The 15539-nt window shown below is 30.7% G+C and overlaps 1 protein-coding gene across 1 annotated transcript; it reads left to right on the forward strand.

Moving 5' to 3' along the window:
* Positions 1-2775: 2775 nt before the first annotated feature.
* LOC140436379 (uncharacterized) lies at positions 2776-14940 on the forward strand. Its single transcript, XM_072525130.1, has 6 exons — positions 2776-3503; positions 4828-5013; positions 5708-5930; positions 6465-6584; positions 6638-6747; positions 7959-14940. Exons 1-5 carry the CDS (start codon positions 3050-3052, stop codon positions 6738-6740), a joined length of 1086 nt encoding a protein of 361 aa, XP_072381231.1. The 5' UTR covers positions 2776-3049; the 3' UTR covers positions 6741-6747; positions 7959-14940.
* Positions 14941-15539: the final 599 nt, after the last annotated feature.

The following is a 15539-nucleotide window of genomic DNA, read 5'->3' on the forward strand; positions in this document are numbered from 1 at the left end:
CAGAAATGAAATTTATACCAATGAATTCTGCTTCACTTGAAGCATGATTGTACGATTTTTATTTTCCCTCCCCTTATGGTATTATTCCTATAAGAACTTAAAAAAATACAGCAGACCACAGGTTAACTGGTTTCAGACCATAAAGATGTAAGTCATTGTTCTTTAATTCTTAGTGATTTATTAACATTTTCCTAAAGTACACTATTATTACTGATAGCTGGATGAAAAGGCAAGTATTATAAAGACCTTGAAGAATACCTAAACAATCAGTTGTGAGTTCATATTCTTTTACAATTATTTCTATAGATATTTATTACTAACTTTTTTTGGCCAAATAAAAATGATCAGTGACAATTTCACTAAAGATCCTTTTGAGTGAGGCAAAAACAAAATAATGATAGAATAAATGAAAAATCAAAACCTATGGATACTCTTGAACATACAGAGTGCATAGCCAAGAAAAAGACACTGACATTTATATCAGATATTTACCCTGATTTATATGAAATAGATAATACTAATCTATGATTTGCATAAACTTTATTGTTCTAATTATGGAAAACAAAGCTTAGAATGTGTGAAACACCTGACAAATCATGTCTCTTTAATAAAAACAAAAATAAAACTCAGATTAAGAACTTGGTGATAATAGAATCATTCAAAATCTATAGCATATAATCTAAATCAACTGGTTTACTTAAAAATTAATTTAATTTGCATGAGAATGTTCACCTTTGTCTTTTGCCCATATACCTTACCTGTACTATATGGAAATACAGAATATTGTCATTGCAAAATAATAGGAAATAAATAAATAAGTGAAAAACTAATTATATAAGATGAAACATATATACAGAGAATATGCTAGAGATTTTCGAATCAATTATTACAATAAAGGAAAAAGTATATTTTTTATATATAAAGAAAGAAAAATAATAATTATTAAGTATTTATTAGCATTATACAATACATATACAAATATTTAAATAAATGAAATTAACTAAACTATATCCCAAGATTCTGTATTAACTGAATGAAATGAAAGTACATACCTAACCCAACTAAGCCCCATACAATATGTATATATAATATAAACTGCTAAATATTTAGAACTTAATATTTATATAAACTAGTTTATCTTGATTATTTCTGCATTTTTCTAATGTTTGGCAAAAATATGCTGCTGCATATGCTCATTTGGCCTGAACAATCTATCACAATATGGAGACTAAAATATAAAATGTACCTGTCTATCATGGATGCTTCTTTCCTCAGCAGATATGAAGTAATCGTCACAGTAGTCACATTCAAAATAATGTTTGTCGTCAATATGTTGCTCCATATGCTCATTTGCCCTGAAAAGTCTATCACAATGTGGACACTCAAAGGTTAGATGCACCCTTCTATCATGGATGTTTCTTTCTTCAGCAGATATAAAGTATTCGTCACAGTAATTGCATTCAAAATAATGTTTGTCATCAATATGTTGCTCCATATGCTCATTTGCCCTGAACAATCTATCACAATATGGACACTCAAATGTTAGATGTACCTGTCTATCATGAACGTTTCTTTCCTCAGCAGATATGAAGTAATCATCACAGTAATCACATTCAAAATAATGTTTGTCGTCAATATGTTGCTCCATATGCTCATTTGCCCTGAAAAGTCTATCACAATGTGGACACTCAAAGGTTAGATGCACCCTTCTATCATGGACGTTTCTTTCTTCAGCAGATATAAAGTATTCGTCACAGTAATTGCATTCAAAATAATGTTTGTCGTCAATATGCTGCTCCATATGCTCATTTGCCCTGAAAAGTCTATCACAATGGGGACACTCAAATATTAGATGTATTCTTCTATCATGGATGTTTCTTTGTTCTGCGGATATGAAGTTCTCATCACAGTAATCACATTCAAAACAGTGTTTGTCATCAATATGTTGCTGCCTGTACTCATATTCTCTGAAAACTCTATCACAATATGCACAGGGATACATTTTAGAGTACCTAAATAATTTCTGTACAAAGCAAACTAAGAACTTGACTGACACCTACACTCAAATTATATCACTGATGAGGATTTTTTACTTTTACTACCTTTTATACCCAGATTTATGTAAATCCCCGAAATGAGTATCAATATATAAAAATTTACTATTATTAGTTTTTATACACATCCAGTGTTGATAAACGGTTAAAGATAATACCATATTATACCTATATCTATATAAAACTATGCTTATCATATCAATTTCTATATATGTTTCAATGTCATTCCAGACTATTCTGGAACAAAATGTCAGCTAAAGTTTGTTAATCTAATGTTGTGAGAATATACCTATTGACGAGACCATAAATAATGAACAAAGGAAGAATTAACAATTCCATCACAATTTACATTACATTCTATAATTTTGATAGGTGTACTGTTCTGTGATTATATTTATCTATTCTATTGATAATATAATTTTTGTTTTATTTGCCCACTGTAACTTTCATATTAATATTTAATTTTTATTTTAATTTAATGAAATTAATAATTATTAACTCACTTAATGATTACATGGTACTACAGAAAAATTGAAATAAATACCCATGAATAATGCCTTTTTTTTTCTAATATTGCAGTTTCCAATTAGATTTAAAAAATATATTACTGGTATACCGATATTCAATACAAAAACAAAAATATAACCATAACCTATTTATACATATTTACAAATTAAAAATTAAACTAAAATTTTTAATGCAATTTTCTGCATTAAAAGCTTCAATTTTTACACTATACATTCATAGATGGCGAGGCTTTCATTTATTTATGCGAACTTAGCAAACACATAATTTCTCTTAAAATACGTTCTTCTTAGTTTGTACTAGAAAGAGAGCACGTATGAATTAGTATGTCTGTCCTCGTAAAATTTCCGAGAACTTGTTTCGACTGAGACGCAGTTTTGTTCCCGTTAGACAGTTTTCGCCGCCATTGTTGTGTTGTGAGTGGCCATATTTGTCGACCATCTTTTATAAACAAAATAGGAGCCATAGTCATGGCGGACCATCAAAATATTATGTGTGAAGTAGAAATTCAGCCGGACATCCAAGAATGCGTCGAAATAGAAGCTATACCTGTAGATATGACCGACAACTGCGATACTATCGTAGAATGTGGAGAACCTATGATGTCAATGCAGTCTTTAGAAGGTAGAGACATTATTTTAGAGGCACAAGAGGAAATCATAGATGATTCCGGAGATCCTTTAAATTTATATGATGTACCTGTTCCTGACTCGTCTGATTTGTATGTCGAATCTTCCCCTGGACCATCTAAACGGAAGAAAGCCATGAAAAACCGTGGCGTGCTCGCCCGACGCGAGAATGAAATTTTGCTCAGTGAAATGCATGTCGAAGCAAAGCCTCGAAAGTGGGAACAGAAACAAGTGCAAATAAAAACGATGGAAGGCGAGTTTTCCGTAACAATGTGGGCATCAGGAACAAGCGACGGTATGTACATATTTAGTATTTGTCTTCCGGTAGTTCATTTTTCACTGAGGTATTTCATGCCCAATTGATTTACAGCATCAAGGTCACTAAGGTCACTTGCTTAAACATATCTATGAACTGTTAGGGCAGTAGGGTAGTTTAGTTACGTCATTAAAAGCAAAACTGTAAAAAATTTGATCAGTTTGTAGTTTGTTTTGATTTTGAGCAGCCATCACTGTAAAATCTGCCATACTTTTAAATGGCCGAAGAAAATAATCATGGTGGACAATTATGGCGGATATACATGTTTGTAAAAAAGTTAAAAAATAAATTTTCTATATAGTGTACCAAATTATACTTCTTTTTATATACCAGCAGAGCAGATGCAATTTACTTAAAAAGTCGAACTTTATTAATTGTTTAATAAAATTGAGTCCAGAATTTTCATTTCTATTTTTAGAATGTATTTGACATCTGCGCAAACGTCATTACTATTACCGCTGGTATTTGAATTGTTGCCGTTTTAGTAAAGTATTATTCTTTGGTATTATCGTATTATTGTACATAAACAGCTTTATAACTTGTAATTCAATGCATTAAGTTCGATAAGCACAATAATAAATTACATAAATTGCTTAACAGTGCTTTGTATGAATTGATATTGCTAATATATGATACTACATTTGAAATGTGTAAGATTCAATCATGAATCATTTAATATGGGAATATAAACATAAACAGGGTAAATTATTTTTAACAGAACATATATTTTTCCTATCTTTATATTCCTAAACAGTTTTTCTGAAATGTTTTAAAACTGAAAGGTTCTTTTGTACAAACTGATCTATGCAAATGCCATTTAATATAGGTTTAATTAATATAAAATCTATGTTGTACCTATTTTCAACTAACAAAGACTGTTAGCTTAGTAGAATCTTTATTTGAGTATAACTTTTCCTTAGTGCAAGGACTTCTAGTATGAGTAATCTTTAGGACTATTGCTTTTGAAGGTATTTTTCTAAGTTTCCACACATTAGCACTCATGTACCTCTGTTCTTTATTTAAATTTTAACTGTTTCCAGTATCATCTTTTGTTGTCTTCTGGCCTATTCCTATTTTCTAGGATTTCCATAGAATGCAGTAATATAATCATTGATTTGTCTCACTGAAACTAGTTCTTATTTTACTAGTAATCACTTGTTTTCTATATTATTTCTAGTTTTTCCTTAGTTTTGTGATTTATTAATTATTCTGAGTACATTAAATTTTCTTCTTCCTTCTTTTTTTCTTTCAATATTTTACTAATTTTCGCAAAGAATATAAAAAGATATGCTTTGTCTTATAGATGAAGGTTCTAACCCTGAACCAGATCCAGATTACACTGAATATATGACTGGTAAAAAAATACCAGTTGATGGGATACCTGGATTGGATTTGTCAGATCCAAAACAATTAGCTGAATTTGCAAGACCTGGACTGAAAAGTCCTAGAGTTCGGAGACCAAATCAAGACACAACAGACAGAACCATAGGTAAGACTAACTATAATATTTTTAACTATAATTTGTGAATTTTTATGCACCATTTAAGGTCAGGTTCCTCCAAAAACAGTGTTTTTTTTTAAATAAATTTTATTTATAGTACAAAAGATATTTGAAAATCAAACTTTTTACAGGTGAAAGTACATGCATTAAACTACTTGAAAATTTTTTTTTCTAATGGCAGCTCTGAAAATGGCTGCCCAAACTCCTCTAATTTGTTGAAGGGTGTCATCATTTCTTGGAAAAGAATCAACTGAAAACAAAAAACAAAATGGTTTCATATTCTGTATCGAATGAGCTATGTTCAGAATTAAAATGAAAGATTTTCACAGGAAAAAAAAACAAAATTGCCAGCTTTTGAATTTTTCGATCCTTTTTTGCAATTTTCTAAATAACAATGAATATTTTTGGTTAGAGCACTGACCATGGAGAGACATCTAAAGAGTAGAATGCTGTTTGGTTCATCTTGATAACTGCAATAGTTTTGAAGTACAAGTGATACCCAGTTGTAAAAACGTTGCTGGATTAACCACTTGGAGTGCTCTGCTCTTCTCTCTTCTCTACCTACTTCAGACCACACATGAGCTTTCACAACTAATTTTGTACTATTGCTAAGTGTATTTTCTAGCAAGATTTTGCTCTTCTTTAAGTCATTTCTTTTGTTTAAATACTGTATTTGTTTTAGCTTGTCCTCATAAAGGCTGCAATAAAATGTTTAGAGACAATTCTGCTATGAGAAAACATTTACACACACATGGACCTCGTGTCCATGTTTGTGCTGAATGTGGAAAAGCTTTTGTAGAATCTAGTAAGCTCAAGCGCCACCAATTAGTACACACAGGTGAAAAACCATTCCAATGCACTTTTGAAGGATGTGGGAAGAGGTTCAGTTTAGACTTTAACTTAAGGTAAGTGATCTAAATTCAACCAGAATAAAGATGTACATTGAATAGTAAAGTATTTTTTAAAATTTTGTTTAATATTTGGCAATAAATTACATTTGAAGATTGATCTATAAGTTACAGTTTTATTATTTTATATGGAGCCATCTAAAAAATCATAATTGCTGTGCAATAAAATCTTTGATGGTTGGAATGTTAGTCACTTCCACTAAATAGTACAAACTCTAATTACATTCATAACCTAACTTGTTATTTACAATTTTGAAAACACAAATGTAAAAAAATGAGTTAATTAAAAATATGTTTATCCCTTTTGGACACCCTTCTGGCATTTGCAGAAGAATTTGCCAAGAATGTAATAATAGAAAAACAAGGTTGTCCAACATAAGATAGTGCCGCATTTTTTTTAGGTGACCTGAAAGGAGAAACATTTTATGCCCCCAATCAAAGTTACTGTAAAAATAATATACCTTATTTTATTCCATGGTAAAACATTTCTAGGTTCTGTTTCTTGATCTGAATGTTTTTTTTTTGTTCTAGGACACATGTTCGGATACATACTGGAGATAGGCCGTATGTATGTCCATTTGATGGTTGTAACAAGAAATTTGCACAATCGACTAACCTGAAGAGTCATATTTTAACTCACGCCAAATCTAAGTAAGATTTTTCTATATGTTTGATATAGTTTAATACTTAAGTTGATCTTTTAGAAATAAAAATAATTTACAACGTGGTACAAATAGCATACAAATGATCCAACAACCATATGTTATGGAAGTGGCCGATCCTGATTATATTGTGTATGCGGACTAGAATTTAGGTAAGTTTAAAGGACACATAAGTACTTGAACAACAAATAAGTAGAAAGTTTTCTTACAAAATTTCTTTCATTATTCCATTTTTCGTAGAGATAAAAATTTAATTTAATTCTATTTTGATTTTGGTTGTTGTTAAGCCTTGTCAAATGAAAGTATTATCACAGCACACATTTCAGTTTTTTCCTTTTTGTTTAATTTAATTTTTCCACACTTTAAGTTTAATTCCACCAAAATCTTTAGCTTATGTAATGCAGTTGTTGAATGATCTTTCTATGCATTAAGTGATTAATTATTTTGTGGTCAAATACCTGTATTTTCCAAAATTCATTTTATACAAGAAATTTTACACCTACTATGGCATGTTTAGGCCTATATTGGGCCTCATCCGGTACAAATCGGAAAGAGAAAAGCCTGCTCTTAAAATGTCTTACATCACATATCACCATCTACTTTGGACAACAGAAAACAGATACTACTGTCTAAAATAAGTAGCAACTGCTAAAATATTTGAAAATAGGTACATATCTCTTTCTCCCACAAACAAATAGTGTAATTTGTTTTATGTAGAGTAGCATCACTAGTGGAGTCTTCAGAATGTATTTAATGGTTGATTCATAGTTTAGTGACACATAGCAATTATTATTTAGCATGATGAGATTCAATATAGACCTAAAGTTTATTCGTTTACCAAATTCCCATCAGTAAACATGAGCACGTGTTGATATTCGCCGTCTCATTCGTCAAGAGGCTATAAAATATAATTTATTACCGTAAGCGAGACAGATTCTCATGTTACAGATCCCAACTTGTGATCATTTTAAATTCTAATTGTATCGTGTTGATTTTTAAGTTAATATATTGTGTTATATTTATGTTATATTTATTGTTAAGTTATTTACTGGTCGTGTTATTTTTTAGAGTTTAGTTTAATTGTGATATAATGATTTAATTTCAAGAAATTCTTACACTAACAGTTTCAAAAGTAAATATTTTAAAAATCATATGATACATAGGTTGTACATCAGTACGACCCTGTTTGGCTTACATGTGGTTCTATTGACGATTGGGAATTTGTAGAATGAATAGGGTATAAACATATTATAGTATGAATAAAGAACAGACTTTTAGAGTTGAATGACTGATGCATTACATTTTAATCATTAATGATATATAAAGAACCTTTTATGAATCTTACATTTTTTTTTGTTTACAGGAACCATAAAATTCAAGATAAAGTGTATTTCATTTTTTGATTACCGTCAGTCAAGTAACATACCTCTTTTAGTTTATTTATCGAGTGTAGGTTGGCAGGACTGTTCTTAAGCCAACTTCAAATAGCAAATGTACTGAGAAGTTTTACCCATATTTTTTTGCGTTAATTGAATAGTCAAATATTGGGGAAGATTTTAGGGGGATAAGTATTAAATCTTATAAATATTATGTTAAGATGAAAATTCTAAAATTTATATCAGGCGTAAGTAAAAATATCACACAGAGTGGTTAATTCAACATACCAAATTCTCACGATGTTACAAAAACACATTTTTGGGTTGGTTGAGTTTGGACACTAAAAATATCATAATAGGCCAGTCAGGATCAGTTGTAATATGATTTTTTCTACAGTATTCTTTTGTATCAGTTGACATTCAACACTGGGGACTGTTTGTAATAAGTTTTGAGAACATTTATGTAACTAAATTTGAAAGAGTAAGTTTTAAATCAGTGAAAATATTTATTATCAAAGAAAAATGTCATCTATGATATTGTGTGAATTGTGGTTTAGATCTTTTTTTAAATTAAGTACAATTTTTCCACAAAACGGTAGGTTCCTTAATAGAAAAACACACTATATTTTTTTATTTTTAAGGAATTTAATTATTTAATAATTAAAATGCAATTAAATCACTCCGAAGTCACGTGAAAACCAATCAAATTGCATGATGTCACTTGTTCACAAAAATCATCACCATTATTGGTTTCTCGTTAAAAACGATTTTAAGAAGTTTTTTTGCATCATGTCAAGTGGATTTACTAAGAAAGTGTTAAATGGGGGCCAATTTCTTAGCATCATACGGTAACTCCTACGCTGCTGCTAAGAATTGTTAGAAGCAATAAACATTTATTAAAGTTAACATTAAAATGTGCTAGATCTTTTCGGGCTAGTTGAAGGTGCATTTTCTTATTATTTTTCAAACATAAAACATGAATAAATAATTGTCTTATTTGTTTCACTTGTATTACTTGCACACTGAGCACTTTTGAGAACATGTGTCGTCACAAATACTTCTGCTCAGTTTTAAGGACTTTTAAAAAAATAGATCAATGTTCCTATTAATGTCAACTCAAGTGAACAACATTTATTAGTTATATTTAGTGATCTTGAAATCATGTTTCAATCATAACCTCGACCGTTTTGATTTTTGTTGTGCAAACTATTTTTGAAATTTTATTTTTTATAATCTCCCACATAACTTCAATTCTTAAAGCAAAAAGAAAGGTTTTCATTTGTTTCATTCATTAAAAAACCTTCATTTCTTACTGTTATCTTTGTATTACTTCCACATTTCCCTTTTGTGTTGACCCCAATCCACAATCTTGACCTTTTTTTTCTTTCAATACCTTATTTGAGTCATTAATGTATGTTCACTCAAAGTAATACACTTTAGTGTGCGTCCAGCTTTGTATGTACTTCTATTTATTGGCTGGCAGGCTCATGCATCCTCCAGCACATTTGATAGTATTGCAGCTCGTCTTGCTCTAAGCAAGGTTGCAACACTAACAAACTTTTTTTCACAAATAACGTTAAGCTCAAAAAAATTCCACTAAACATTCACAATAAAGAGCTTTATTTTTACAGACTTTAACTAAAAAATTACTTTTCTATAATGATGCTCTAGATAATATGAAATAAAGGTAATATTCTTTGCCCAAACTAGTTCGGTGGCATGGCCACTGTGGTATCCTCATGTCGACCAAGCCTCGATCAATGTCTCACCACAAAATTTAACCATTATGTTAGTCCCAGCTTTGTATGTATTATTATTCATTGACATTGAAAAATATGATGTGTCCACATGAATTTGCACAATATTATATATGATATCTGTCGTTTTACTAAATCTTTGTAGATCAAATATTAAGTAGAGTTTACATAAAAACATTTTTACATATGTGAAAAACTTGTTATTGTAGATTTGACAACGGTTTAGTTTTTGCGAGAACATCACAATTTACATATTATACTTCTATTATCTAAAAACAATAAGAAAGTAAATCTTCACATCTCGCAAACTCTCTTATTGTAGCATTGCCTGTAGGGAAATCACGTCTGCGCCAAGTTTACAAGTATTGTGTATCAGCAACTTGGAGGAGGGGGTCATCATCAACTATGTTATCATCAATGAGCTGTACTTACTTTTATCCTTTGTATCCTAACCATAATTAATTCATATGCAATTATCATCAGCGATTTCGTTTCTTGAACATCAACAAAAAAGTTGATGACGTAAGTTTAGTACTAAATTATTGTTTTGAGAGGTCCAAGACACAATACTCTTCCATAGTAGTTTGCTATCAAGTAAGTGTGTTAGGTTGACTTCAAAATGCCGAAAAGTGGCATAAGTCAATTTAAGGCATGTCTGGGGAATACAGGAGTTTGTTAAAATCGTTTGAAAAAAATCAAATAAAACGATATTGCAATAAAACAACTGAAAAATGTCTACGTTTAAGTGGTCAATCTAATCTAGAAATATAAATTCTACATCTTACATATACAATACAAAAATTGTGCTACATTGACTTAAGCCAGTTTCACTCTTAAACATATGCAAGTTGCAAGGTGAACATTTGACGTGAATAGCATTATTAGCATGTTGAATACATTACATTCATTGTTGGTTTTCAAAAGTTTTCTTTCAACTAAAAAATGAATGCAGAATTCCACTATCGTCTTCTGAACTAGAAGAATATGTTACTCCCCTGTTTACTGCAGAAGGATTGAGAAATTGTTCTAAATGATTCAGCCTAGGCCTGGATTGGTCAAGATCAAAGTCAGGATCTCTGTCTACATCGTCAACAAATTCAAGTGAATGTAAGTGTTTACTTTCACTGTTATAGTAAACTCTCAAAATAACCATTATTGAATCCAGTATTCACTGATATAGTCTCAACTATAACTAATTAGAAAGTCTTTGAATTCACTAATAATACTTGAAACTCGTTCACCTTTTTTTCACTGAATAAAATGATAAAGTTTTTCAGTCATTAATGATCGAAACTGCACTTATCTGGGATTTACACAACAACAAACAGTGACTTAACAAAACAAATGTTTTGTAGAGAAAGGCAACTAGTGCTGCTCCTAGTGGCGAATACATGTACTAGTGACTTATGCCACTTTCATTCTCTTCGGCCCATATGTCCTTGGCACAGTTACAATATCATATCTTTGAGGACTAGAATTGTTTGTAAAAGAAGTGCTTGTATTGAGACTGTCTTCCATCTTACCAATTTCGTGTTTTATATTACTGTTTCTGAATTTTATTCATGTGAAAATAGTTCTAGAATCACAAAATATTCTCATGTTCTTTCGGTGGTATTATTAAAGTTAGTCCGCTGCATTTTTGCTTCGATTTGGAATGTAGTGAAACTATTAATTTCTCATTATCATCTTATAAATGTATACTTACCCCAAGAAATCAAGAGTTGAGCAATTGTCAGTCACATAACTTAAATTCCTGGTCGGCGAATCTATCACCATACTATTGCTCTCTTTGGTGTATTCCGTTGTGTACAGATATATTAATTTCATAATTTTAGGTTCTGTAGTGCAACGGACCGACAATATTAATTTGAAAAATCCCGCGGGTCGGCTTGTAGTTACTTTTGTTTAAATTCATCTGGTAATTGAAGTAATCTGTGAGATATACTTACTCGAACAAATTTATCGACGATTTACAATAAAAGTGACACAATGGCAGTTTTCTGTAATATTCGCACAAGAGCGTAGGAAATTTAATAGTTATATGATAACGATGGACCAGGGGAAGGTGATAGAGTGTACAACAGGGGCGTGCGGTGAAATTTTAAACAAGGGAAGCAATTTATAAAAAAATTGTAAAAATTCACCTATTTATAATGTAATTCAATTCTATTATTTTTCGCAAACTCTTCTATAACTTCTGTGTAAAAACGTGGATATTGTGAGATTTCTTTAACCAAATTATTGTCAATTGCTAAAAGAGAAACATTAGAGAGTCGATATTGCCCTGTCGAGTTTCGCAATTAAGTCTTTATTTCGTTTTAGAGTTGAAAAACTATGTTCTACAGAGGTAATAGTAGCTGGAATGGTCAGTACTAACTCATATAATTTCACTACCTCCGAATATGCTTTGTCCAAAGAAGTTGATTTCATGAAGCACAGACTAACAAAACGTAACTATTGATTTACTTATAAAACGGTTAGAAATAATTCAATTAATCATAGTAGCGTGGACGTTCGGAGCTGCTCATCGACATGACATGATCTCACTCAAGCTTGTCTAATTTTTCAGAAGTGTACTGTTCCGATGCAGGATTAATATATAACATGTCCTCCCTCATTAGAGATCAAGCTTAATGGGAGCTTTTACCTTTACTACATACTAAATAAGTATACTAACTTAAAATTTTCATAATCTTACCTTTCTGCCATAATTTTGTTTGTTTTTAATACAAACACATTCATTAACTTTATACAAGGTATGACCATTATTGATTGAAATCGATGAATGCTTACTATTATGGCAAGAAGGTTGCTCATCGACATGACATAACCTCACCCAAGCCTCTCTAATTTTTCCGAAGTGTCTACTGTTCCGATGCACGATTAATATATAACATAAAGCTGTTAAATGTCCGTAAGACAAACATTTTATCAGTTTTTTAGGAAAATGTGTTTTTTAAACGCATTTAAATTGAACAGCTCAAGAAAGTCATCAAAATTATTAACCTTATTTTTCATTTGTTGGTATATTTGATCTAAAATGTGATAGTATAGTCGGCGGTAGCACGATTCAAGTTCTCCAAAGTTATCAGTGCGTATGCGTTTCCTTTGGACTCAGAACTTCTTGCCGTCATATTATTTCAGCTATTTTCAAAGTTATCTCTCTTTTTGTTAATATGTTAATATATATATATATATATATATATATATATATATATATATATATATATATATGTATATATCTATGTCTAAGCCGCAGATTCGTTTTAGAATTTTAAACTGTAGCGTTGGCCTTTTTTTTATTTTTCTGTACACCGAGCCAGGGCTTGAACCGACATCCACTTAACAATTCGACAGTGAAGCGAATGAGAATCGGCCGCCTGACCCGCTTGGCTATCTGACCGACTTTTTGTTAATAACATCTTTAAATTTGTTAATTCTTTACACAGAAATCAATATTGTTTATCTTGCATTGGATATTGCAACTTCGTAAATAAATTCAATGATTTGATTTATTTTGAAATAACTCTGATAAAAACAACAAAATACCTTAAAATACAGTATAAAAATAATTAAAGTTTTAATCAAACCATAACATAACCTTAAAATATGGACATTCATAGTAAATATCTTAATAATTTGATATTCTTACCTGACAAATTCACGAACAACAAATAATACCAATCCCACAGAATGAATGTTCATGACCAAAAGTCCTTACACACAAATTATAAATTTTCGGAAAGGTTTTTAAAAACCCCGCCCATTGTGACGTAGACTCTTTCACTTGAAAACAGTTTATGCTGACATAACTCCGACTAACAACGCGTCCACGTACGTATAGGAAAGCTAAAATATGCAGCGTTGGATATACGAGTATGTTTTAAGTATACTCAGTTACTCAGTTGATACGGTATCACTACGGAAATCTAGGGAAGCAATGATTTCATGGACCGCTCGCCCCTGGTGTACAATATAAATAGCTTCTTCAAATTCTAAGAAAATCCAATTTAGACCAACAGTAAAAACTGAAATGTCTATTTTTTGCTTGTCTCCTTGTTTGTAAACGAGCAATACATAGGAATAAAAGTATGAAACTCTTTAAACCTAGTTCGTAGACTTGTAAAATGCATATCCTTAAAATGAAGTATTCTTCTTTAGGTTGTATCTACATAAACAATATTTTTAGGTATAAATTGGGAAGGGGATTCTTTTTAAAATGACTGCTCCTATTTAAAGTGGCTAAATGACGAAGGTGTATCAAATATAAACAGAAATGCACTATTTCTACATATTTTTGTGTTTTTACTACAGTTAGAGAGCAAAGTTTTACTAGATCGATAGAGATTCCTGTTCTATCTTTTTCCAATCTTCACTGACTTGCATTCGATGCCACCCCCTACTTCATCTAGCCATCTCTTTTGTCTTTCAATATTTGTTAATTATTTTTCAACCGTGAATGCACCGACTTCCTTATATACATATATACAAAAAATTTTACCGAATCGACGTTGACTCTTAGTGTCGTTTCTGTGGGTTTAGTCACACACAACCTGGATAGACATATTAAGAAATCCATATCGGTGTTTTCCATTAATTTCAAGTAAAAAACTCTTCCAATCAGTTTTTTGAGGTGCTGAGGCATAATTAATTTAATTTTAATGCACAAAAACGCTCCATTATCTGTTGAAAAAAAAACTGACTTTACAAGAGCAAATTTTTAAGGAAATATGTGCCATTTATATTTGATACACACTCGTTAAGTACGACATGGTGCCAGCAAATAATCAAAAAGCTTTAATGTGTTAAATTTCTTGTCTTCTAACAAAAATAAATATCATAAGATATAATATGATACAAAAGTTTGTTGATATTATCTTTCCAATAGCGATTACTACTCAAAATGTCAAGTATAAAATAGTTGTTGAAGTATCAAGTGCACTGACTGACTTAAAATTATGGGAGTTCTGAAAAAATATTTTTATATTACGTATTATGTAAGAACCCAATTAATGTGACTTCTTTGTATTTTATAAGTACAATCTGAGATTGGCCGGATACGTTGTATTCGGTTGATTTCTAGTAGGTAGTTTTGGTTACGTGATTTGTGATTTATTTTGACTACAAATACTTATTTATAATTTAGATTGTAAGTTATTGTAAAATATTAAAGAGTTAAATGTACATAAAATAAATAATTTTTCAATTAAAATGTCATTTTATTTAAATATTCGACATATAATAAGAACAATGAATTTATAGAATTTATTATAACCGTAAAGTGTTTCTTTATGTGCCGAGTGGCCAACTAAGAACGGATCTCGGTAATGAATTATAATGCAAACTAGAGATACAATATTTTATAACAAAAGAGAAACCTGGAAATAATTTAAAAAGTTGTAGGTTCACCGCTAGATGGCGTAATTAAAAAAGAAAAAATTGAAAAGGTTTGAGGAAAAAAAATAGTATTTGGAGTAAAAATGACTTTTTTGTCCGGCTTAATATCAGACTCGCTACGCTCGTCCGTCAAACGTACAGCCTCGCCACAAAAGTCTCATTTTTTACTCCTAATAAAACAATATACTATTGTCTTAATAGTACAGTCTGGATGGCATTTGATCTTGCATGCTGGGCTACCCCAAATTTTAATCTAACATTTAGGGGGGGGGGAGTCAATAGTGTAAATTTAAAAATTTAAAGGAGAACTCTTTTTGCTCAATATTTACGGCATTTTCAATTTTTCGACAAAAATGGTAGGTAAAAACTAAAATTGTTGCAAATGCGATTTACTACAATTTCTTTTTTACAAAT

Source organism: Diabrotica undecimpunctata, chromosome 3, assembly GCF_040954645.1.
Source record: "Diabrotica undecimpunctata isolate CICGRU chromosome 3, icDiaUnde3, whole genome shotgun sequence".
Lineage (NCBI taxonomy): Eukaryota > Metazoa > Arthropoda > Insecta > Coleoptera > Chrysomelidae > Diabrotica > Diabrotica undecimpunctata.

Bases quoted from the DNA above. Each gene is read 5' to 3' on its own strand.
- LOC140436379 (XM_072525130.1), top strand. From the start codon at position 3,050: ATGGCGGACCATCAAAATATTATGTGTGAAGTAGAAATTCAGCCGGAC. The intron at 3,504-4,827 runs GTATGTACATAT...TTTGTCTTATAG, and splicing joins GGCATCAGGAACAAGCGACG to ATGAAGGTTCTAACCCTGAA. The intron at 5,014-5,707 runs GTAAGACTAACT...TATTTGTTTTAG, and splicing joins CACAACAGACAGAACCATAG to CTTGTCCTCATAAAGGCTGC.